The 26,964-nt window shown below is 37.3% G+C and overlaps 2 protein-coding genes across 2 annotated transcripts in view; both read left to right on the top strand.

The window, feature by feature from the left end:
• Fam133b (family with sequence similarity 133 member B) overlaps positions 1 to 6,896 on the top strand; it is a 27,096-nt gene extending 20,200 nt beyond the window's left edge. Inside the window, exon 11 of the mRNA XM_026391563.2 lies at positions 2,635 to 6,896. Coding sequence (XP_026247348.1) covers positions 2,635 to 2,721 — 87 coding nt within the window. The 3' untranslated portion in view covers positions 2,722 to 6,896. The remainder of the gene's footprint in view (positions 1 to 2,634) is intronic.
• Positions 6,582 to 26,964, top strand: LOC113199898 (calaxin-like). The gene is made up of 6 exons (XM_077796421.1): positions 6,582 to 6,639; positions 19,296 to 19,451; positions 21,142 to 21,246; positions 22,211 to 22,362; positions 24,914 to 25,018; positions 26,896 to 26,964. The coding sequence occupies exons 1-6, from the start codon at positions 6,582 to 6,584 to the stop codon at positions 26,962 to 26,964; spliced, it is 645 nt and encodes a 214-aa protein (XP_077652547.1).

The raw sequence follows: 26,964 nt of genomic DNA, 5'->3' as shown, positions 1-26,964 counted from the left end.
AGAATAAGAATTCATACCCCATTTGAATCAAATGTATGATATATGATATGTCAAGATCATTGTAATGTTTTGAGCAACCAATAAAAAAAAAAAATACTTCACCAGTGGAGACTAGTGGACTCAGGTGAAGAGTAATGTTTATACCATGTGGGGGGGGTGACAAAAATGAACTGGGCCAGGTGCCATAGTGCATGCCTGTTATCCCAGTGGCTTGGAAGGCTGAGACAGGAAGATCATGAGTTCAAAGCCAGCCTCAGGAACAGAGGGGTGCTAAGCAACTGTGAGACTTTGTCATTAAATAAAATACAAAAATAGTACTGAGGATATGGCTCAGTGGTCGAGTGCCCCTGAGTTCAATCCCCGGCACACACATATACACACAAATGAACAGGCATGGATGGATTTGAGGTACATTTTGAACATAGATGGTAGGACTTGCTTCATGCTTTGGATGTGGAGAGTAAGGTTAAAACAAAGAAGGTGACAGCTTTGACTTAAGCAAAAGTGACAAATTAATTGTGCCATTTACTAAAGCGGCTACTAGAAGATTTGGAGACAAAAATAAAGCATGTTGTTATAGTGATTTTAAATATGTCTCCTGGACAAATAGATCTGTTAACGAGACACTTAAAAGTTTAAGTTCAAAGCAGTTAAGACTATATGATAAAGATTTGGGCATCATTGACATTTACGTGGAAGTTAAAGCATGTGACTGGGAAAACATTGGGAAAGAAGGGAAGGAAGCCCCCAGGAAGGTTGAAGAAGAGAGTAGCCAGCAAGGGAAATGAAGAGGTCTTTGTGATAAAAGAAAACAACAGAGTGACATTTAAGAAAATAAGAAGAAAAAATATTTTGAGAAGAGAAAGGTCACGTAGTTTTAAAAGCCCCAATTGGGAATGGGGATATAAATTAGTGGTAGAGTACTTACCAGGCATGCATCAGGCCGTTGTTTGAGTCTCAGCACATGAATGGATAAATGAATGACCAAATTATAAAATTTTGGACTCTGTTGTAAAATTCCCTAAATACTTAAGTATGTACTAAAAAGAAAATCATCAAAGTTACTGCTATTCATAGAGGTCTTAGAAAATCGTGGATAGTGCTAATAGATATGGAAGTGGATAGGAGGTTGCATTTCCTGTCCTTAATATGTGTATTTTTTGTTTTGTTTTGAACCAGGAGCACTTTATAGCCCTTTCTATTTTTTATATTGAAACAGGGTCTCACTAAGTTGCTGAGGCTGGCCTAGAACTTGTGATCCTTCTGCCTCAGCCTTCCGAGCCACTGGGATTATAGGCATGCACCTCCGTGCCCAGCAAGTCTTTCTTTTGGTGTAACTATTTCAAGTATCTATTTTTCCAGAAGTTCTGCCTTCAGTTCTATAGCAAAAATTGTCTGGAAGAGCTGGAGATAAGCAGAACTTCAGCTCTCTTTCATCTTACTCAGAATTTTACTACTTTTTCTAGCCTCAATGGCATTTAATTCTAAAGATTAAGCATTTGTTTTAGAAGCACAATAGCCAGACATGGTGGCACTCGCCTGTAATCCCAGCAACTCAGGAGACTGAGGCAGGAGGACCACAACTTTGAGGCTAGTCTCAGTAATTTAGCAAGACCATATCTCAAATTAAAAAAAAAAAAAAAAAAAAAAAATTTAAAGGGTTGGGAATGTAGCTCAGTGGTAAAATGCTACTGGACTCAATCCCCAGAACCTTAAAACAAAAATAAACAAACAAAAAAAAATTACAGTAGTTTTCAGCTGTACGTCAATATTTCGTACTAATGAGTTGCTGTTAATTTAATAAAGTAGTGCTTCCAGACTGAGCTGTGCATAGTATGTGTTCCTATTTACTTAAAAATAGCAGATTTAAGCCGGGTTGGGGGCACATACCTATAATCCCAGCAGCTCTGGAGGCTAAGACAGGAGGATCGTGAATTCAGAGCTAGTCTCAGCAAAAAGCAAGTTTAACTAAGCAACTCAGTGATGCCCTGTCTCTAAATAAAATTCAAAATAGGGCTGAGAATGTGGCTCAGTAGTTAGGTGCCCCTGTGTTAATCCCTAGTATCAAAAAAAAAAAAAAGGGCTGATTTAATATTTCTGTTCTCTCTAAAAACTATTATTTTACCAAAACGTTGTACTGTGATGGGATACTCCTTTGCAGTAGCTACAATTACTTTTTCCTGTAGAAATTATAAAACAGGAAATAAACAATTGATAGCATGCTTCAATTTAATTATTGTCTACAGGAAATTTTGTTAGAAGCTGTGGTAATGTGCTAATGACTTAAGTGTTTTGCTGCCTTTCTGAAAATCAACAAAAGGGCTGGGTTGTGGCTCAGCGGTAGAGTGCTCACCTAGCATGTGCGAGGCGCTGGGTTCAAACCTCAGCACCACATAAAAATAAATAAAATAAAGATATTGTGCCCTACTATAACTTAAAAAAACAATTTTTTTAAAAAGAAAATCAACAAAAGACTCCTAGTGCTCATATGATACTAGGACTCTTGGAAAAATGTTTTGAGTAGTTTATCTTGTATAAATTGCTTATAGTAGCTTAGAAGTACAATTGTAAAGATGTTCATAATTTGCATATTTTCATGATGTAGTGATGTCTAACATAGAATTGTCTTTACAGGAAAAAACTAAAAAGAAAAAGAAGCATAAGAAACACAGTAAGAAGAAGAAAAAGAAGGCTGCTAGTTCAAGTCCTGACTCACCGTAACAATAAGAAAAACCAGGATTCCCTTATAAAGAAAGTGCAATGTCAAAGGAAATTTCAACTGTGAAAATTATGACATATTTACTAAAATGCATGAATTTTCTTGTTTTTAGAATTATTCCTGGACTATTAGAGCCACTCAGAGGCCACTGTGTGGAAGGGCCATGATTATTGCCTGCTGCTTGAACATCTGTTTTTTTTTTTCTTCCAGTGCTTGATAACTGGAAGATAATACACTGCAGTCATACTAGTGGTTAAGATAGTTGGGAATAAAGCTAATATTTTAAACTAGAAGTACCTAGTGATAAATCAACACAAATTGAATCTGGATGCATCTTTAAGGTGTAATCAGAATTGACCAGATGACTCTAGTTAAAATTTTTAAAGTAGGGATCACATTAATATTTCAAAATCCTTACTGTGTAGATAAGTGTATTTTAATTTTTTTCCCCCTTGTATGCTTTTATTTAGCTGGGGAAGGAGATTTTAAAGTGGAGGGGGGTGATTTGCTATCTCTTTAGCTAGCAGAATAGCGTGCCTTTGATCTTCACACATCCTACTTTTATGGACACAGTAGCCATGCTTCCTGGGGAGGTCAGAGCTGGGTACCAACAGTCTTTACCCTTTACTGAGCTTAATGACATCCTTGGACTTTATCATATGCTGCTTTGAGTGAACCAGAAAAACAACCCTTTACAGCATGAGAAAGTCCCTGAAGCTCTGGTATTTATCTCCATGATAATAAAAACTGAATGTTTTTTAGCTTTAGAATGTGTTACGTCATTTGAATTAAGTTTGACTATACTTTGGCTTTGGAGATAAGACGTTTCAAATAGACACTGGTACTTTTTGGACTTGATAGCTGAAGATTCTAAAATGCATGTTTTATGCAGTTAAGTTTTAACTGGTCAGGAAAATTTTATGTAACCAGCAATAGTTACTTTATTTTTTGTATGAATTTTGTTTAGGCTGCAATATTTAGCTTTTGTTAACTCCTTACTCTTGCTGTCTTAAGTTCATTACTATGTTTAGTGGCATACTTGCCAAGATATTTAGCATGTAAAAAGCAGGGTTTTGATTTTTTTTTTTTTTTTTTTTAACAGCTTCATATTGAAGCTGAGACTTATATAAACAAGTTGAATGGCAGGCCTGGTATGCTGTATCTTGTTACATAAAGCTGTTGCCAGAATCTTAGTAAATATAATGTTTTAAAAGCTTGTTGTCTTTGTATGTTAATAACAAATTATAATGAGTTAATTTTAAGTGAGAGTTTTATCACTGCTCTTTCTGTGTCATATTTTACTAAGATTTTGTGCCTCATATCTTCTGCTGAATTATTAGGAATGTTAAAAGGAATTGATAAGTCACTTTCATTTTACATTTTTATATAATCAAGTAATATGAAATATAATTTGTTGTACAGTTTTGCCTGTTACAGGGGGTATGCTAATTATAGTGGCATATGCACAGAACATTTTGGCATGATGAGGCTGAATAAATAGCTATTTTACTTAAAAATAGCTGTGTTCTTATCTCCCTTTGGGTCACAGGTAGTTATAAAGATAAATACCACTTGGTTAGTAGGTAGATAAGATAGAACCACAAGTTTTTTAACTATAAAAGTAACATTTCTTAGAAAATTCCTTTAGATTTTGTGCTTAAGACTGCATACTGTCAAAAGATATCTATGCTCAAGTACACAGAAATTTTGACCAGCATTTCATATTCCAAAAGAAAATTATTAATGAAAGTACCAAAAAAAAATTTATTAGGTCATTTGTTGGTTAGTTTTGCTATGAATATAGAAGCATAGCTTTATAGACTGGTCCAGAATATAATTGTCCTGTCCCACTAGAAGCAACTGTTCATTAGGCTGGGGAAGAGGGAACAATGTGATTTGATAAAAAAACTATACTTTGCAGATTCTGTTTACTGAATATGAAACATCTTTTTTCATTGTTTCTCTAATAACAGTCTTCCAGTAACGTATGGAAAGAGTATTTGACAGAGTAATGCTGTCAGTTATGTTTATTTCATAGTTAACTACAATGTACAGGATAATAATATCTCTTCCTCCTTCCACAAACCACGCTTTGTCTTTCTTGAGTAACTGAACACCAATTGTACAAACACAAGGCATGTTGTTTCGATAATGGTACTTGGATAACTGCCAGAAATTGATGAGTGTCTGGATAGAAAAATTGGCTCTATACCAGTGTTACTTACTTTAGTCACTTTGAATTTCCTTGGTTGCCCTCAGTGTATTTAGATATTTGAAGTACCATTAGAGTGTCTTGATTTTATTTTATTCAGAATACAGATTCTTTTTTTTTTTTTCGTTTAAGATGTGTTAAAAATTAATTTTCTATCTTTTCATTATAAACAGTAGACTAACCTCAGGGAAGCCAAGAGAGAACTGCTATTTGAACTTTTTTAACTTAAAACCTATGAGCATCCATCTAGTATTTTTGGAAGGAAGATTTTAGGAAGACAGCCCCCTGCCCCCAATTATTTGCCTTGTTTTAAAACTTTTTTTTTTGTACCTGAGATTGAAGATAGGGGTGCTTAATCACTGAACCATATCCCCAGCCCTTTTTTATTTTTATTTTGAGGCAGGGTCTCACTAATTGCTTAGGGCCAAGGCCTCCCAGGTAGCTGGGATTACAGTCATGTAATTTTTAAGTATAAAGATTTACTTTGGCCAGTTTAGAGGAGGTTATAACCTTTGAAGGAAATGTTGATGCCCTGGCTTAAAACTAATTTTAATGTTAAGAATCTAGTAAGGGGGCTGGGGATGTAGCTGAAGCAGTAGCACGCTCGCCTGGCATGCGTGCGGCCCGGGTTTCGATCCTCAGCACCTCATACAAAGATGTTGTGTCCGCCAAAAACTAAAAATAAATATTAAAATATTCTCTCTCTCTCTGTCTCTCTCTCTCTCTCTTTAAAAAAAAAAAAAAAGAATCTAGTAAGGGGGGTGGGGGTATAGCTCAGTGGTAGCACATGAGGCTCTGGGTTTAATCCCTAAGACCCACCCTACCCAAATTGGTAAGAATATTGTATCTTAGGGCTGGGGATATGTTCGGGATATAGCTCAGTGATAAAGAGTGTGTGTCTAAACATTTGTGAGGCCCTGGGTTTAATCTCTAGTACCATAAGAATATTGCATTCAAAATTCTAGAAATCGTTTTAGTACATTTTCTTGACCTTACTACAGTGAAGGCCAACAGACCATAGACTAGTAGGTAGCGCAGATTTTAAAATAGACATGAGTTAGTTCAGCTTTGTCCTAACCATGTTTCTTGCTAGCTAGTCTGTCAGGTCTACTAAATAGGAGGCATGAGAGTGGGTTTTTACATCCTAGAAGCTCCCAGATTGAAGCCTCTCATTTGGATTTCATAAGGGTGCTTGGTTAAGAGTTTAAAGGAGGTTATAACCTTTGAAGGAAATGTTGATGCCCTAGAAAATTATTTCAACTTAATAAGCTCATTGTAATCTTATTTTATGTTCAAATAAAGTGGAAAAACATTTCCAATTTGTGCTGATAATATAAATGACAAAAATATGAAATACAACTTTAAGTGATACTTAGCCCAAAAGAAAAGATGTTAGAATTACTATAACGTTTCAGATCAAAATAACCTTAATGAAATTCCTGCATATATCCCAAGTGGTTGCAACCATTGTTGCATATTTTTTTTTCAACTGCTTAGAAACCTTTTGTTTGGTTGCTGGCTAGTTGCCATGGTCACATTGTGTGCTGAGATTGGAGTAGTGACCTCTTTTCTATCAGTGTAACTCAAGACACCCAGGGTTAGAGCTTGACTATCTGGGGAATCTTATCGTGTGCTGGAGCCACAGTCAACATGAACCAGAGGGTTCTGAAGAAACTGGTGGAACCCATCAGTAAAACTGTCAAGAGCTGTAAGTACTGACCAGACATCCTATACTGCCTGAACATTGGTTCTGTCAAATTAAAATATCAATAGACATTAGTTGGACATTAACAAGTGCTTTGTAAACCTAAAATAGATTCCCTCTATTTCTATGTACTATTTTGGCTATCTATTAAAAATAGGCAATTAAGCAATTATACTGTACTTAACAAAATATTTTAACCTTTGGGTGTCCTAAAATATATGTGAGAAGAAGAGCTTGAGGATTTACATGGCATCATGTGAAAGGATTATCTGACAACTAAGAACTGATTTTATTTTAGTCATACTGAAATTTAATGAAAAATTTTTAAGTATAAAGGTTTACTTTGGCCAATTCCCTGAATTTTCTGGCACAAAACTCAGTGGCGAATGATTGCTCTACTTCAAAATTAATAAAAATAATTTTAAAAAACAGCATGGTACTTTGCACACAGAAAATATTTGCTTATTAAAGCTAGTTCAATGTAACACTTTTTAAAGCCTTGCCATGAATCAACTTTAACAAGGAATCTTAACAGTTTTGTTTCTCGGATATGACTGAAAGTCCTGACTGATAATTCTCAGTCTGATAGACATTCATGAAGTTACTTAATTTCGTCCACAGACTCATTATTTCAGTCTCATTATGGAATACGTCCATTTCATCTTGTATGACCTCAGGATAATACCACCTACAACTTCCACTGAAGTCTTAACTCATTTTTCCATTTGGGATTTATATGATTGAAGTTCCTCGGGCACTTCTAAGGATCTGTTTACAAATCTTGCTTACATATATTACATGCTTAATATCTGTTCTGTAGATTTAGCCAGTGCTGAGTATAATAAGTACTGTCATTTCTTTTTTTTTTTTTTCTTTTTGAGAATTTTAATATATTTTTTTTTTTTTTTAGTTCTCGGCAGACACAACATCTTTGTATGTGGTGCTGAGGATGGAACCCGGGCCGCACGGATGCCAGACGAGCGCGCTACCGCTTGAGCCACATCCCCAGCCCCTGTCATTTCTTTCTTAATGGAGCCTGAGTCTTAGAACATTCAAAAGGAAATTTGGGACCTGGAGTGTAGCTCAGGGGTAAAATGCTCGCCTAATATGTCCAAGGCCTGCCCTGGGTTCGATCCTTGGCACCACATAAAAATAAATAAAATAAAGGTATTGTGTCCATCTACAACCAAAAATAAATATTTTTTTAAAAGGAAGTTTTATATATTTTTAAAATCCAATTCCCCCATAATAGTTATTTTAGCAATGTCTGCTAGCCATATGTTGAATACTATAATTTGTTATTTGAAAGCAACTGCTGGGATCTGTAGATAGGAATGTATAATACTTGATCAGAACCATATCTCATACTACTGTATTTGAAAAAAAGAAGGTATTAGATTCCTTCGTTTTCTCAAAGCTTTTGACGCTAATTCCTGTGCAAAAACTTAAGCCCTGAATGAATAGTTAACTGTTTTAACTCTGATCACAAATAACCTGTATTTACTGAGCTTTTCCTTAATGAGACATTGTACTAAGTGGTTTATATTAAGCATCTTAAAATTTTAAGCACAAACCCAATAGGGTATGTGATATTTTCTTATTTTTCGGTACTAGAAACCAAAATTAGATCTTTTTATCAAAAGTTAGCTAGTGGGGGGCTGGGGATGTGGCTCAAGCGGTAGCGCGCTCGCCTGGCATGCGTGCGGCCCGGGTTCAATCCTCAGCACCACATACAAACAAAGATGTTGTGTCCGCCGAGAACTAAAAAATAAATATTAAAAAAAATTCTCTCTCTCTCTCCTCTCTCACTCTCTCTTTAAAAAAAAAAAAACTTAGCTAGTGGACTTTTCTGGCAATGTTGATGTTGAATCTGATGCTGTAGACTACACTAAAATATTATCTTTAGTTCTCAAATTAACCTTATTGATAAGCATTTCAGAGAGTCCTTGTGCTCTTTCTATGTAGCTTGCTCTCACATAGTAAGTGCACAATAAAGACTCCTTAAATTTAGCTCAGTTCTTGACTCACTGCAGTTGAGACCAGGATAGACACTGGTCTTGTGACTGAAATTTTGTTGTTAGTGGGTAGGAATGGTGGGAGCTAATAGAGGGAGTAATTATCTTAACCTCAGAGGGATTGACTTTTTATTATTTCTTTTGATGTACAAAATTCTAATTGTCCCATTTGGCAAAATGTTAAAGTGATTTCTCCTGGGCTTTGCTTTAGACCTCAAGTGGAAATCTTCATAATTTAGTCATTGACCAAAAGGACTCTTCTAGTCCATACAACTTCCACCATTCGACTCTCCTCAGAAAGCTAGTTACCTCCATTGACCTCACAAAGGAAATTTTTCTCACACAGCAAATACCAATTTTTTTTTTCAGACAGATCTAGAATGTTTTATGTTCTGGAGCTAATATATCTTGTACATATTAATCTTTATTCTGCTCTCTAGAGTTGCACTGACTAATATGGTAGCCACTACCTGCTTTTGACTACTTACATGTAAAAACTGGTTTAAAATAAAATCCATTTTCTTGATCACACTAGCCACTTTTCACAGGTCAACATGTGGGTGACAATTACCAAACTGAAAAGCACAAATATAAAACATTTCAGAAAGCTTCATTGGATGATGCTTTGGAGGCACAAATAATTCTCTTCCCTGCCGCAGTCTGGCTAGGCACAATTCAGGAGCCACTTGTCAAAAGAAACAAACTTTATTTTTAGAACCACACAGGCCAAACAAAACAGCTCCTCAGGAAAAACCCTCAGAGCCCAACTGCCACCACCGGCTTCCCACAAGCCTCTCACACAAACACAAGCCTCACCACCTCCCACAATCCTCCTGCTCTTGAGGCCGATTGGCTGAGTCACATGGGCGGAGCCAAAAAAGTCCCCCAATGAGCATCACCACAGAGGAGCCAATCAGCTAGATGTTGCTGGGGCCGCTGTGAGCCAATCATCAGCTGGCAGTCTGAAAGGGCGGGGAAACAGCTCAATGAGCATCTCCAATTAGCATCACCACAGAGGAGCCAATCAGCTAGATGTTGCTGGGGCCACTGTGAGCCAATCATCAGCTGGCAGCTGGAAGTTTGCTGGGGCCCCTTTGGCTGTGGCTCCCAACATCTCAGTTTGCTGGGGCCCCTTCGGCTGTGGCTCTCAACATCTCCCCCTCTCTGTTTAAACAACAAGCATGTGGCTTAGGGACCCTGCCTGCCTTATGTCCAATACTACATATGGTCCTTACCCATTATCGGATGAGCTGACCTCAAGGCGTCAGCATCCTGTCTTAGGTTGGTACCATTGCAATTGGATCTTACCTGTCACTGATTACCGTCCAGTATACAGCCACACCTGTGGATAGGTCTTTGTATCAGCAGGAGGGTGAGGTTCTTTGCCTCACCTCTGTTGGCCTCCAAATTTTAGCTGAACACTCATGACAAGCAGAAGGGAGGAAGATACACCAAGCCAATTGACTGCTCCTTTTGGAAAAATTGTACCACCGATGACATCATCAGCAAAAATACCCCAACAATACCACAAGTCGCTGCACCAACAGATAGTTCACAATGCATACAAGTGACACATAGTTTAGGCAAGTTCTGTAAGCGGTTCAGTGATGGCTATTGCAGAAGCTGTAGATTGGTTTTATCTTTGTCTCCACCGGCACTGGGATGAAGATAGGAATTCTGGCAATAATGGCTAAAGAAAAAATTATGTAACATTCCAGAAGGCACTAAAAGAAAACAATTTTCTTAACAATTTACATTATCTTGAAGAGAATTATTAAATATAATGAAAAGGAAAGGTGAAAGTAAACAAACAGATCTGTTAACTTCCTTTTTTTGTTCACATATTAAAACAATCCTCAACAGTTGTTTACCCAATTTAAATTAAACCATTTAAATCATGTGAATAAAAAAAAATATTTGGATCCATTTTTTCATGAGCGCTCATCATATATGATATATGGACATATGTACATTCAAACATATAACACAAAACACAAGTGTGCACACATAATGTAATACATACAACACATAACATAATAGTGAAGGCCTTATAACTTTTTATAGGTGAAATCTCCATTGCAATGTTTAAAAACTGTATAGTCAAAAAATAGAACTGATCAGCAAAATATTAACCTAGGTCTGTATGAGCTCAAAAAACAAAATAGAACTTCATGATATGGGAAAGGGCAATAATAAAATAGATATTGAAAAAAGCATCCTGGTTCTCTTGCAGATGTAAGAATAGCCAAACTGGAGTTTTGGATATCAGCTGTTATGGATTTGAGCCAAATCATCTTCTTTTTGGTCTGTAGAAATCACTTTAGTTAATCTCTCTGGAATCCAAATCGGCTGCTGTTCTCCCTGTGGAAACACACAAACAGGCCTCCGACTCCAGACAATCACTGGGTCAGGACCTTGGTTAATCTCTCTGGAATCCAAATCGGCTGCTGTTCTTCCTGTGGAAACACACAAACAGACCCCCGACTCCAGACAATTACTGGGTCAGGACCTTTCCATTGTCCTGTTAGAATATCTTTCCAAAGTACCTTGGGCTTATGTACATCTTTTGGACACATATGCCTTTCCGCAGCACTAAGTCCTGATGAATCCAAATTTAAAAAGTTTAGAGTAAAAAGGGTTATTTTAAGTTTGTCTTTGGGGAATGTATACCCCTTCCCAATTCCCTCTTTTTGCTTTAATAAGTACATTTTAATAGTTTGATGAGCTCTTTCAACTACGCCTTGTCCCTGTGGATTGTATGGGATTCCTGTTATATGAGAATGCCAAATGATGAGCAAAAGTGTTTAAAAGAGGTAGAAGTATAACCAGGGGCATTATCTGTTTTTAACTGTTTTGGAACTCCCACAGTGGCAAAATTTTGTAAGCAATGAGCTATAACATCTTTAGTTTTTTCTCCGGCATAAAGGGAGCCCATCAAAAATCCAGAAGAAGTATCAACTGTAACAATCAAATATTGTAATTTTCCAAATTCTGGCAAGTGTGTGACGTCCATCTGCCAAATATGGTTAGGTATCAATCCTCTAGGATTGACTCCAAGATTAACTTGTGGTAAAAAGGTCACACAATTTTGACATTGTTTTATTATTTGTCTAGCTTGTTCCTTAGTTATTTTAAAACGCTTTTGTAAAGTATTAGCATTGACATGGAACCTTTTATGAAAATTTATAGCTTCTTCTAGTGTAGAGAAAATATGTATGTCATGTGTAGTTTTATCTGCTAAATCATTGCCCAAACTAAGGGCTCCAGGCAATCCTGTATGTGCCCTGATATGTCCTCTAAAGAATGGATCTTTTCTGTCCCAGACTAGATTTTCTATAGTGGAAAGCAAAGAGAAAACAGTAGAGGAAGGGGAAATCCTACCAGCATCTTCAAGGGATACTATAGCATTAACTATATACTGACTATCGGAAAATAAATTAAATACAGAATCTTTAAACATCACAAAAGCTTGTAATACTGCATTAAGCTCTACCTTTTGAGCTGATTGTTTAGGTACTAAAAATGTAAAAGTTTGATCAGGTGTAACTATTGCTGCTGTACCATTATTTGACCCATCAGTGAATATATTTGGACCATTCATGATAGGTGTTTTTCTTGTCATTTTTGGAAAAATTATAGGATGCAATGACCAAAAAGACAATAAAGGATTAGATGGTAAGTGGTTATCAAATGAAACATTAGATTTGCACATGATTATTGCCCAAGTATTTAACTCATTAGCTAATTCATCAATTTGATTCATAGTATATGGAGTAATAATTTTATTGGGAGAAATTCCAACTCCCTTTGCTGCTTTTATTCCTTTGTGTCCTACAGCCTCAGGATACCTAGTAAGAATAGTGTTAGGAGAATAAGATAAATGTATCCATAATAATGGACCTTCTTGCCAAAATACTCCTGTAGGAATATTTTTGTTGGTAGTAGAATAAATAATAAGGCAAACTTATATCAATTCTATCCAAATGCATATTTTCCATATATGTTTCAATGATTTTTAATGCCTTTCTTGCTTCAGGCGTTAACATTCGGGGTGAATTTGGATCTGATGGACCTTTTAGGATATCAAATAAAGGTCCCAACTCTCCTGTTGGTATACCTAGATAAGGCCTTATCCAATTTATGTGTCCTAATAACTTTTGAAAGTCATTAAGTGATTTGAGTTGATCTACTCGTATTTGAATTTTTGGTTGAGGATAATAGAACTCCTAAATAATTAATTGGAAAATTTAATTGTACTTTATCTATTGCTATCTCTAGATTATAATTTTTTAATAAGTTTGTATTTGTGGCATAACATTCTAGCAATGTGTTTTTATCTTTGTGTGCTAATAATACATCATCCATATAGCGAAATATTTGTAGTTCAGGATTATGGTTTCTAAGTGGCTGGATTACTTTGTTAACATAAATTTGACACATAGTTGGGCTGTTAGCCATCCCTTGAGGGAGTACTTTCCATTCATATCTCTGATCAGGACCTTCATGATTCAGTGCAGGGATAGTAAATGCAAAACGTGGACTATCCTTAAGATGAATTGGAATTGAAAAAAAATAATCTTTAATATCTATAACTAAAACATACCAAGTTTTTGGAAAAGCAGACAATTGAGGAATCCCCGATTGAGCAGGTCCCATAATAACCATCTCATTATTAATGGCTCTTAAATCTTGCAATAATCTCCATTTACCAGATTTCTTTTTGATGACAAAAATGGGAGTATTATGGGGAGATACAGAAGGTTGTATATGTCCTTCCACTAATTGTTGTTTGACTAGATCATGGGCTGCTTGTATCTTTTCTTTAGTCAGGGGCCACTGAGGAACCCATACTGGTCTTTCTGATTTCCAAGTAATTTTTATTGTCTCAGTGGCCCTTTCTGAAAATCCAACCCATGTCTGTCTGTTCCTTGATCTATTTGTATTGGTGCTGCTATACCTTGTTCTTGATTTTCTAATCTTTTTCCTTTCCTAAAACCTTGTCTAGCCATAATAGTGGGTGCATTTTGATTGATGTTATTTGTTAAGGTCAAACCTAATTGATCTAGGACATCTCATCCCCATAAATTTACAGGAAGATGATCCAATACATATGACTGTATAGTTCCTTCACATCCTTCAGGATCCTTCCAATCTAATACCATTGCTCTTCTATAGGGATTAGTTGCCACTCCTAGGCCTCGAAGAGTCTGAGTGGCTTGTTGTAATGGCCAATGTTTTGACCATTCTTGACGAGAGATGATGCTAAGGTCTGCACCTGTATCCAGTAGCCCATTAAATTCATGTCCTTGAATATTTAGTTTTAGCATGGGGCGAGAATCTAAATTTAAAGAAAGCATAGCCCAATCTACACCTGTGGAGCCTAATCCCTTGGAACCTCTTTCTACAGCATGACTAGAAAATTTATCATGTAGGCTGGGTATTATTAGTAACTGTGCTATTCTATCTCCTGGTGAAATTACTGATATACCCTTTGGAGAACTGGCTATAATTTTTATTTCACCTTCATAATTGGGATCAATTACCCCAGGACTTATCATAAGTCCTTTTAGAGTAGAAGAGCTGCGTCCCAATAATAAGCCTACTGTTCCTTTGGGAAGAGGTCCTTTTACCCCTGTGGGAATGATTTGAATTCCCATCTCTGGAGTTAGTACTGATCTGGCGGAGGCTCAGATGTCCAACCCTGTGCTCCTTCTGGTCCTGTCTGATGAGGGATCTGATGGACAATGTGTCCTGGGCACTACCCTGATGGGGTTGCTGGGTTCCTCCAGTGCTCTGTATATTTGTGGTTTTGGGCCCTGGAGCATTGGGCCCCCCTGTCCATTTATTGGCAATGGAGCCCGATGCCTTTCTCCACGATATCGTGGATAAACACCTGGTCCTTGTTAGTTTTTTGATAATGGAGTACCCTCTATGGTGGTTTGAGAACGGCATTCATTAGCCCAATGTCTCCCTCTATGGCATTGTGGGCAAATACCCGGTATTCTACTCCTTTGATACCTAGTTTTGTTAAACCCTCCTCCTATGGGGCAATTCCATTTAAAATGTCCTGTTTGTTCACAATTGTAGCATGTTCTTGGCCTGGAATCTAAAGCCTGTTTTACTGCAGCTGCCACAATTTGCCCTTGTTCATTAATGTCTCTGGCATCTAAAGCCTGTTTTACTGCAGCTGCCGCGACTTGCTCTTGTTCATTAATGTCTCTACATAATTTAATATATGTGTTTAAATCTTCATGCTTCCATGGTCTAATGATTTCTCTGCACCAATGATTCACTTGGTCATAAGCCAGTTGTTTTATTAATGGCATTGCTTGTTCTGTATTCCCAAAAACTCTGGTAGCTGTTTGAATACGCCTATCTACAAATTCAGCGTAAGATTCATTAGCTCCTTGTATTATCTTAGATAATTGACCTTGTAAACCTCCATGTCCTTGTAAAGTCTTCCATGCCCTAATTGCCTCTACAGCAATTTGTGAGTATACACCAGGATCATATGCAATTTGTTGCTGCTGATCCTCATAAGGTCCCTTTCCTAACAACATATCTAGATTTCTCTGAGGATAACCAGCTGCTGCATTTCGCCTAGCCGTCTCCTTGCAAAATTCCTCATTGGCAACCTTCCATAACAGGTATTGTCCTCCATTTAGCACAGCTTTACACATATTAGCCCAATCTGCTGGCGTCATGTTCAAGTTGTTAATGGATTCGACCAAGCTTACAGTGAAGGGTGCTCGAGGACCATAGGTTGTTACAGCCTCTTTTAGCTGCTTCACTGTTTTGAAATTTAAAGCATGGTAAATTCGCTGCCCTCCTACCTCAAATACAGGGCATGTTAATACTTGAGATCCTGTCTCAGGATCCCAACTATCAACTGCGGGGGTTGGGGTCTCCCAGCATATGGAGGTGGCCTTGTTAGTTGGACATTTACATCCTCTGGTGATAGAAAGATGTTAGTAGCAGTCTCCTATAGAGGTGGCGCTGTTGGTTGGACCCTTACATCCTCTAGTGATAGAAAGGTGTTAGTAGCAGTCTCCTGTTGTAACTTTTCCCATGATGGCTTTTTCTGCTTTACACTTTCTTCCTCTGTCTGACTAGTTCAAGAGACCTTCTCTTTTACTTGAATCTTTTCCTCTGACTAGCTCGAGACCTTCTCTTTTACTTGAATCTTTTCCTCTGTCTGACTAACTTGAGAGACCTTCTCTTTTACTTGAATCTTTTCCTCTGTCTGATTAACTTGAGAGACCTTCTCTTTTACTTGAATCAATATGTCTTCTCCTTCCTCTACCATTGTCTGAACTAAAGGCTTTGGACTAAGCAAACAAGATACTAACGTCCACAATGGCAATGTGCCAACTGGCAGAGTCCCTGGGCTTTTCTTTTCTATGCTTTTTAAATCTTCACCATGATGGTTCCATTGTGATATATTTAACAACTCCTCCTTAAAAAGCCATGGGCTACATTTTTGTATTGTATCAACATATGCCTTGACTGCTCTTGATTTTACTTGGATGCCTCCTTCCTCTAACAATTTACTTAACAGTCTTTTGGTTTGTTTTTTACTAATTTCTGATCCCATATTTCTACTATAATACAACCCAACAAGATGACACCAAACAAAACCGAGATAGAATGAAATAAAAATGGAACAACAAAAAATCATTATAGCCTTTCTCCCTATCTGTTCCTCAGACGGAAATAGTTTTTCCTCAGATGTGAGCGATTTTTCTTCCGTCTCACTCATCTCCAGGGACAGGCAACTTAAAACAAAAGTGAAGCAAACAAAAGAGGAATCTTAGAATGGCTATCCATCCTCTCGCCCTGCCCTCAGGGGCGAGCATTTTACTTACCCTCAGTCGCTCCCCATGCGAGCCACCAAATGCCGCAGTCTGGCTGGGCACAATTCAGGAGCCACTTGTCAAAAGAAACGAACTTTATTTTTAGAACCACACAGGCCAAACAAAACAGCTCCTCAGGAAAAACCCTCAGAGCCCAACTGCCACCACCGGCTTCCCACAAGCCTCTCACACAAACACAAGCCTCACCACCTCCCACAATCCTCCTGCTCTTGAGGCCGATTGGCTGAGTCACATGGGCAGAGCCAAAAAAGTTCCCCAATGAGCATCACCACAGAGGAGCCAATCAGCTAGATGTTGCTGGGGCCGCTGTGAGCCAATCATCAGCTGGAAGTTTGCTGGCAGCTGGAAGTTTGCTGGGGCCCCTTTGGCTGTGGCTCTCAACATCTCAGTTTGCTGGGGCCCCTTCAGCTGTGGCTCTCAACACTTCCCCTTCCAAATAATTACCTTAAATCTAGTGGGGGAAACAGGTAAATAATCACTTCAAGGGTATGGCCTCACAGGTATGCAAAGTGTACGTTCTCACTGGGCCCCATTTATAATTTAATATTCGGTTGCTGACAGTTTCTGAACAAAAGACTTGCTTTTTCATTGTATGCTAGGCCTACATGTTCTATAGTTAAGCCTGACTATACTTCTTATTCCAAGTATAACTAAATATAATAATTACAGGATTAAGTATACCATCATAATCAAAAAGGTTTTAATTGAAAATGTAAAACCACCCTAGATGTATTAAGAGTCTCTAGAAGTGTTCCAAATTTTCACTCCATGTATTAGATAACACTGGGGACTTTCAAAACCTAATCATTTCATGTTGCTTTATTTAACTGATCATTTGGCATCTAGAAGTGACTCTTATTTCACATATTTCTTCACCTCTCCAACTTAAGTCCTGAATTTGACAAGTACTTCCATTTACAAGTGACAGTGTTTTATCATTTGCTTGGCAAATATTTATTGAGAGCCTACCATTGTGCTAGATATCTATAAGAATGAAAGAGTTTGTCAGATACCTTACCAAAATCCATATATATTGTGAAATGTATCTCTGATCACTCCTACCAAAGTTAGGAAAAATATTTGTTGAACAGGAGCAGTATTTCTCATAGTGTTCATTTTTGGACCACCTCAGAGAATCTACCCCTTCTCTGCCCCATGCTTGTTAACTATGCAGGTTCCTAGGACTTGTTCCAGATCTAAATCAGAATTACTAACAGTAAGCCCAAGAATCAACTTTTAAACAAGGGCTCAGTTGACTCTTATATCCCAGGGATTGAGAATTTTGGGGTTAAGCCAGTAAATATTTTGCAACAAGAGATCAGGGGTAGTCAAAATGGTTTAGGAAAATTCATCTGACAAAGTTGTATCAAAGGAGAAAAGTGAGAAGTCTTGAAGCCAGGAGTGGAGTGACAGGACAGGGCTTTGGCCAAGATGGTGGAAATAAGGACAGAAAAACTGGAAGGGAACCTGAGATGCTGCCAAAAATTAACAGGAGTTTGTGAATACCAGATCTGTCCTTTTTATCCTGAAGTTTTTAAATATTCACATACACAGGTCTTGCTCCAGACTTAGTAAAATGCTGCTTTGAAGAAATACACAGGTGATTGTGATGTACTGTCAGAATTGTGAATCCAGAGATTAGACTTCATGGGTTAGGGACAGGAGCTGTTAAGTATCTGAATTCCAAGGAGTGGGATAGCTGGGTCAAATGATGATTCCATTCCAAGTTTTCTAAGGAATCTCCATACTGCTTTTCAGATTGGTTGCACCAATTTGCAGATCCATCAGCAATGTATGAGTGTGTCTTTCCCCCTACATCCTCTCCGCTGGGCACAGTGGTGCATGCCTGTAATCCCAGCAGCTAGGGAACCTGAGGCAGGAGGCTAGCAAGTTCAAAGCCAGCCTCAGCAAAAGTGAGGTGCTAAGCAACTCAGTGAGACCCTGTCTCTAAATAAAATAAAAATTAGGGCTGGGGATGTGGCTGAGTGGTTGAATACCTGAGTTCAATCTCTGTTATCAAAAAGAAGGGAAAAAAAGGCCCTTCTCCCATCAGCCAATCCTCTGCTACCTTATCACTTCTTCCCAACTCCCATTAAGACATGTTCAATCTCAACTCTAATTCTACCTCTTTTATTAACTGTTATTCAATTCCCATAAAATTCACTTCTTACTGCCTTCAACACACTTCTTCCTAAATAAATTACTATATACATCCTTCAAGGCCCAGTTCAAAGTCTACTTCTCCCATGAAAATGGCCCAACTCGGGGCTAGGAATGTGGCTCAAGTGGTAGCACGCTTGCCTGGCATGCATGCAGCCCAGGTTCAATCCTCAGCACCAAATACAAAGAAAGATGTTGTGTCTGCTGAAAACTATATATATATATATATATATATATATATATATATATATATATATATATATATATATTAAAATTCTCTCTCTCTCTCTCTCAAAAAAAAAGAAGATGAAAAAGAAAGAAAGAAAATGGCCCAACACCCCTCCACCAAACCAATTTCACTTTCTTTACATGTCTTTGTTAGTGATCATTATATTCCATAATTTAGCAGTTACATACTGTCTTAAGAATTTCTGAGTTAGGCCCACCTTAATTGTGTAAGCTCTTAAGAAGTCTGTATCATTCTTTTCTCCCCCTATCTTCAGACTACTTAGCATTAAAGGAACAAAATAGTAGCTTAGTAAAATATATTTAATTAGGTTAAATAATTCAATGATTAAATCTAAGTTGTATTTGTATTTTCACTTTACAGTCAAAAGAAGTGAAGTAGAATGTCTCATAAGACTCTTTTACAGCGTGGTGGGAAGAACTGGTGGGAAATCTGGAAATACTGGGCTAGATCGTAACAAATTTCGAGGGATCCTGCACAACATATTTGGAATGACTGATGATACATTGATGGATAGGGGTAAGAAGTCATTAACAGACTAAAACATGTCAATCTGAATGGAAACTACATAATATGTATTCAATTTTCATCATAAACTGAACTTTTTTCAATGCCAAATAGGTAATTGTTTGTGAGGATGGGTTTTTTTACATTTTTTTTGTAGGTGAACACAATATCTTTATTTTATTTATTTTTATGGGGTGCTGAGGATTGAACCCAGTGCCTCACACTTACTAGGCAAGCACTCTACCACTGAACCCAATCCCAGCCCCATGAGGATGGTTTCTTTAAAAACTACTATTTTAAAAAATTTTATTATTAACTCATACTAATTGTACAAATGAATGGGTTTCACTGTGACACTTTCATATATGAACATATTGTGCCTTGATCATGTCTACCACCACCCCTTCTACAACCTCTTGCTCTCCCTCCTCCACCCTTCCTTCTTTCAATACCATCCCCTTCCCAAATATAGCATCTCTTCTACTTTGAGATTTGGAGGTTTTTTTTAGTTTTCACATATGATAGAAAATGTGTGATACTACTTATCTTTGTGTGTCAGGCTTATTTTAATTAACATGATGTCCTTCAATTTCATCCATTTGTGAGGATGCCTTTTTTTTTAGTCTTAGTTGGATACGATACCTTTATTTTTTATTTATTTATTTTTTATGTGGTGCTAAGGATCAAACAGAGCTTCACACATGCTAGGCAAGTGCTCTACCACTGAGCCAACAACCCCAGCCCCAAAGATGCTTTTTTTAATACAAATTCACTTCAGAATTTCATATCTCCATGGCTGTATAGCTTTGAGAAATAATCAGCAATAAATTAATAAGCTAGCAATACCATTTCTCAAAAGAGAAGCATCTTGTGGCTTTTAATCATGCTGTTTTGGGGGTTATATATTATAGACAAATTATTCATTGACCTCTTTTTCCTCAAAAAAATGGAGAATGTATCAGTATAAAAATGATAATGACTCTTCATTAGAAATCAAAAATTATATTACTTGAAATAAGAAATAATGTAATCCAATTAGTTTCAGTAACAGATCTTTAAAGTGAACAGTTTTGTAAGTTTTGACATATGTATACACCTGTAAAAAAATTACCATAATCAAAATCATTAACATATTTATCATCTCCAAAAGAGTAAATAACATTTTAATTTATCTTCTACAGTATAATTTCAAGATTTCACTGGCAATTTTTAAAATAGTGTATTATTTAAATAATTTACCTTCAAGTAGTTTTGGAAACTTTTAGAGCAAAATTTCCACCACTTTTTATCACCAGATTACCTAGCATCGTAGGAACAAATTTTCACCGTTTTTTAGGAATAGAAATTATGTCACTTATTAGCTACATTGTTTGTCTTCTTGGCCCCACCGTGACTGTATAAAACATAAAAAATGAAGCACATTCTTTCTCATGAAACAGAATGACTTTTTGTTTTAAGTATATAGGGGAAAACACATTTCCAATAATTTTGACCCTTTCTGGGTGATTGGACCAAAACCGTTTTTCCTCCTCAATGTGGGAGTTTTTCTATCTATTCTCTCTCTCTCTCTCTCTCTCTCTCTCTCTCTCTCTCTCTCTCTCTCTCTCTCTCTCTCACACACACACACACACACACACACACACAGTTAAGTTATAAAACATCTCAATTACAACATACCAACATTCTTTTTTCTTTGTTTTAGTCTTTTCTGCATTTGACAAAGACAAAGATAACTCCATAAATGTGGAAGAATGGGTAAAAGGATTGTCAGTGTTTCTTCGAGGGACATTTGAAGAAAAGTTGAAATGTAAGATGGAATTACTGCCTTAATAATATATATCATCAATTTTGTAGTGAATGCTTATGCATTTAAAAATATGAAATCAGTATTGTCTATAACAACTTTGCAAAAGTTATTCAAGACAGTTTGAAAAAATAAAACAGACCAGATGAAATGGGTGGCCTATTTGTAAGGTCATGAAAGAGTCCCCAGTCCTAGAGCCCCAATCACTTCCTTCCCTGGTTCCATAATGCTCAAATGTCCCTAGAATGATTCTTTGGCTTACAGCCCAGGCTAAGAACAGCAGCTAAGGGTCAGGCTTGTGTCAACTCTGATCAGCTGGCAGGGCTGAGGCTTCTGAGGATGCTTCTGGGCTCAGCCCCTGATGTGGGTCTGTTCATGTGTTATTTTGAGGCCATTCCTCATCTTTTCATCAAAGAAAACATGAGGGTTGGCACAGGATTAAGTTAAACACACACTAACCACTGGACACTAATACTCTGCTGTTAGAGTTGTTTTAGACAACTGAGCAGAGGAAAATGGTTGAAGACAGTGCAAGCCCAAAGATAGGAGTGTTATACGTGAAGCCACCTACTTATTAAAAATAACATTAGAGTCACAAAGAGGACAGTCTCCCAATTCTCTTCCTAATAGCGGCTCCAGTCTGTCTTGTTGGTATGATGTTTATTTCCTATGTTTTACTCCTCTGGCATCAGGATTTGGGGAGAGGAACCCTGGAAAGAGAATAGGAATAATTTTAAATGGAATTTTCAAGGAAATGAATTGCTTAAAATATCTAAAGACATGTAACAAAGATTCTTTATTCTAAAATCTTCCTACCACATAACTTCCTACCATATTACTATCAGTAATAATATGGCAGATAAATTGTTTTTCTCTTTTGGTATCTTATGTTGAAATAATTAAGGAGAAGACTAATGACATTTAACTGTTCTCATCCAAGTCTTAAAACTTCTTATGTTTTAAAAAGTCTGTTTTGAAGTTTATTATTTGAATGGAGATGGTTACATTTCTCGAGAGGAAATATTCAACATGTTGAAGAACAGTCTGTATCAACAATCGTCTGAAGAAGAGAATGATGAAGGAGTAAAAGAATTGGTAGAGATAGCACTGAAGAAAATGGTAAGATTGAAAAACTGTAATGCATATACTCAATCAAGAAGATGTTGCATAAAGCTTAAGAAATTTAATTTCCTTAAATTATATTGATGAACGTCAGGTCTTTTTGTTTATTCTCTGCTCTATTCATCTCATGATTCCATCTCTGCTCATCTAAAAGTGTCTGGCTGATAGATGAGCAGAAATGGAATGAAAGCACTCTACCACTAAGCCACAACCCCAGTCCTAAATATTAACTTAAATTTTTTTTTTAATTGTAGATGGACACTAAATCTTTGTTGTCACTTTCCCAGCGACTTAAACACTCAAACATTTCGCCCACTTGGGACGCCATTTGCCTAGTTAAATGCCACTAAAACACTTAGGGGTCACTCCAGGGGAACTGGGCTGCGTGAAATAACCACGCAAGAGACAGAAATACTTTTTTTTTTGGGGGGGGGGTGCTGTGATGGCTCCTCTGACCTTAAGGGTCCGCAGAAAGAGAGAGCGAGTATGTGCTGACCCCTTTTATTGAGGAGAAGCCATTCAAATGAGGCAAGGGGTCAGGTTTCAGAGGGCTGAGTCTAGCTTCATGATGTCCACTGTCAGCAGGTTGACTGACATCTAGGAAGGCCACACCCGAGGGCAGAGTAAGAGAAGGGGACACAAAAAAGGGTGTTTCCATGGAACATTCCAACCCAAACAGGGCAAGGGGTAATATTATAAAAACAGGTGAGCATAGCTCCATGCCATGGGGATGTAGGAAGGCACGCTCATGCACGAGACACAGTCACTGGACCCTTAAGATCGGGACTACTGTCAGGCTTACCCAGGCAACCAGATCACAGAGTAACCGAGATGCCAAATCAATTAGAAGAGGAGACAAACGTGGTCAAGTGCTAGTTTGGCCTCCCACACTTTGTTTTATTTATTTATTTTTTATGTGGTGCTGAGGATCAAACCCAGTGCTTCACGCATGCAAAGCAAGCACTCAACCACTGAGCTACAATCCCAGCCCATAAATATTAACTTTATTCTTTAAAATATTTTACTATTAGTAAAACCTCATTAATTTAGGGGGAGGCCAGATTCAGTTCATGTAAAATTGGGTGCCACTTTATTTTGTCTTCATGACCTCTCCCCTACAATCTATCTAAGTATTCATTACAACAAAATAACAAAAATAAAAATATTTATAGAATACCTACTATATATACCAGACTCTCCAGAGAACTTTAATGTATGGATTCTTTTTATACTCAAAACAATCCTATCTCCATTTGCAGATGACAAAAACTGAAGTATAAAAAGGTTTACCTAAGGTCACATTAGAAAACCTGGTACAAAATTAATCTTTCAATAAAACCAATAGTAGCTCTTTTCTATGGACATACTGACTTCTATACTTTTCTGTCACCCTAAACTGGATACAGTAAGGTTTTGTGAATCCAAGGCAGCACTGGCCCAGGTCACTGACATTACTCTGAAACTCAGGAAAGCAACCAAGGATTCTATTAAGGCAAACTTCAGAAATTTCTTTCAGAAATACTCTGAATCTGCTGCAAGGGCTGAGTGTAGATCACTTCTTCAGAGACAGTAGCTTCCCCAGCACCACTCACCCCCTTCTTTTTTCCAAGGAAGTGTTTTTGCAATAAACCTTTTTTTGACAATGTATTCAAATTTTTCTCTAGATTAAGACTCCAGGATGGAATTGTAGCTCAATTGTAGAGCACTTGCCTAACATGTGTGAGGCACTGGGTTTGATCCTCAGCAGCACATAAAAATAAATAAATGAAATAAAGGTATTGTGTTCATCTACAACTAAAAACTCTCAGCAACCCTGACGAAGTCATGCCCAGAAGTGAAAAAACAAGGACTCATCTCATCTGACCCAACTTAATTAATCAGTTAAAGGCACCCATAATCTACACACAAGTTCTCCTTATTCCCTACCTGCACAATATAGTAATATATCCTAAGCCTTGCCATGAAAGCTTTACTGACTTATCCCCTGCTGTCAATTCAGGTGGCTCCTCTACCTATCCAGATCTCAACCACCCTTAAACCCAGCAGTGATCTGCAGGCTTCATCTCATAACTCCAGTCTATCCTGAGCAGCTACTGCTGTAACTCCTGGTGACCTGATCCATAACAAAGCAACTTCACTTCTATCCTTTTTATCCAATAGGCTCCCAACTAAGAGATCTTTTGAGGAACAAGTGCTACAAAAAAAACTAAGCTTGAAAAATCTGCTCTGCTTCACCTATTTCATCACAAAAGGAGTAAAATAATAGAATTCCTCTATTTTTTCTTATTTCCCCAATTCAAGTGTAATTTTAAGGATAAGGCTAAATTTTATATTGCTAAGGTGACTTGGATATGCCTATTAGAATAATAGGAATAAAATTAAGTGGTATCCATAAATAATAAGTACCTTCTGATTTAGGTAAATAATGTCTTCAAAAGTGTGAATTTACAGCTTTACTTGGTGAACCTTTTAGTCTAAACAGCTATTTTCCATGGCAAAATGTAAAATGGCTCTATATCACTTATCAAGAAATCATCTTCCTGTCTAGGATTATGACAACGATGGCAAGGTATCTTTTGAAGACTTTGAAAAAGCAGTGAGAGAAGACAGACTTCTGTTGGAGGTGTTTGGACCATGTTTGCCAACAGCACAGGTATATTACAAATGCCAAAAGCTCAATTTGATGAGGGAACTTTTTTTTGTGTATGTGTGTGTGTAAGATACCTGGGGATCAAACCCAAGGCTCATACATTCTAGGCAAACACTGAGCTATATGCCCACTCTGATTTATCTGTTTGTTTATTTATAGTACTAGGGATTGAACCCAGCACCTTCAGGCAAATTCTCTAGCTCTGAGCCTACATCCCCAGTCCTTTTTATTTTGAGACAGGGTCTCACTAAGTTGTTCAGGAATTTATAATCCCCCTGCCTCAGCCACACAAACAGCTGGGATTTTATGTGTGTGCTACCATGCCTAGCTTGAGGGAATATTTTAACAGGGTCAGAAATTAGTACTTGCTAGACTCTGATCTCTGTAGCTGTAGCCCGTTGCTAAAGTTCAGGCAATCATAAATAAAGTGGCCCCATCCCATTTTATTTGTGCTCAAGAAGAATTTTCATGTATGAATCTGACAAATTTTCTGAGCTAAAAGATCAACCCAGTAATTGATTTGGCTCATAAAATTTCCTTATTCTTCCTTTGATCAATTATACTTTTCAAACATAATGTAGGAAGTAACTCTTATTTTCTGTAATAACTTACAGGGTGATTTTGCAAATTAACTTGCATGTTGCTAAATTATCCTTATCCATCTCAGCTCCTTTCTCTTATTTGTCCTACTGTAGTTTATTTCCTAGACCCCAAATTTTAGTTCTGTCTGGAAATGTGTAGAAAAAAGCCATGTGTAAAAGGTAAGTTTCCAATTTTAAGAGACTGATAGGTGAAAAGAGCAATAGCATAAATGGACTGGATTGGAGTAACAACTTAGGATATCGAACACCCAACATTCTTCAGCCTCTCCCCAAGAGTTTATCTTTCACAGTTATCTAGAGTCTTCTCTGTTCTAGCAATAGTATTTCCTAAGAACTTGTGAAAAATGGAGAATTTCAGCCCCCACCCAAAACTAACTGAATCAGAATCTATTCTCCTCAATCCTCACTTGACACAAGAAAAGCTTTCTTGATCATCATGGTCAAATATTGTGTATGTTGGTGAAATGGGGACACAGCTGGGACTCTTTACAGTCATAAGGACCTACTCAAGAACAGAAAATCTATCTTAATGACTCCTCCCTTTAGGAAATTCTTTAGATTGTAGCAAAATACACTCAACAGAAAATTTACCCTCTTAACCATTTAAAAATTTTTTTTTAGTTATAAATGGACACACTACCCTTATTTATTTTTATGCAGTGCTGAGGATTGAACCCAGTGTCTCACACATGCTAGGCAAACACTCTACCGGTGAGCTACAATCCCAGCCCTCTTTACCTTTTTTTTTGTAGTGCTGGGTAATGAACCCAGGGACTTATGCATGTGAGGGAAGCACTCTACCAACTGAGATAAATCCCTAGCCCTTAACCATTTTTAAGTGTACAGTTCAGTAGTGTCGAGTATGTACACAAAGTCATACCATCAATCTCCATAATTCTTTCCATCTTGCAAAGCTGAAATTCTTTACTCATTAAACAACTCCCCATCTTCCCTCCCCACCACCATTAGAACTTGCAATTTGGCAAGATCCTGAAGTGGAGAGTCAAAGCACCATATTATTAAAAAAAATAATTAAAAAAATTTATTATTTTAGGTGTAGATGAACACAACACAATGCCTTTATTTTTATGTGGTGCTGAGGATCAAACCGGGTCCCGCCCATGCTAGGCAAGCGCTCTACCGCTGAGCCACAATCCCAGCCCCTCCCTGATTTGTTTTTTGATTGCCACAGATTAAGTAAATTCTTAAAAGCTAACTATAGTGTAAACTTCTAATTTCAACTTTGTTCTAATTTTTGTTAACCTTTTTACTTTACAGAATTGCCTTCATTTTGAAGCACTGACATTCAGAGATACGCTGACTTCTAGTTTTTCAATAAGTGAATAA

The sequence above is a fragment of the Urocitellus parryii genome, chromosome 3 (genome assembly GCF_045843805.1).
Source record: "Urocitellus parryii isolate mUroPar1 chromosome 3, mUroPar1.hap1, whole genome shotgun sequence".
NCBI classification, from domain to species: domain Eukaryota; kingdom Metazoa; phylum Chordata; class Mammalia; order Rodentia; family Sciuridae; genus Urocitellus; species Urocitellus parryii.
The sequence above is the reverse complement of the archived record's forward strand: the minus strand, read 5'-3'. Positions and strand labels throughout refer to the sequence as shown.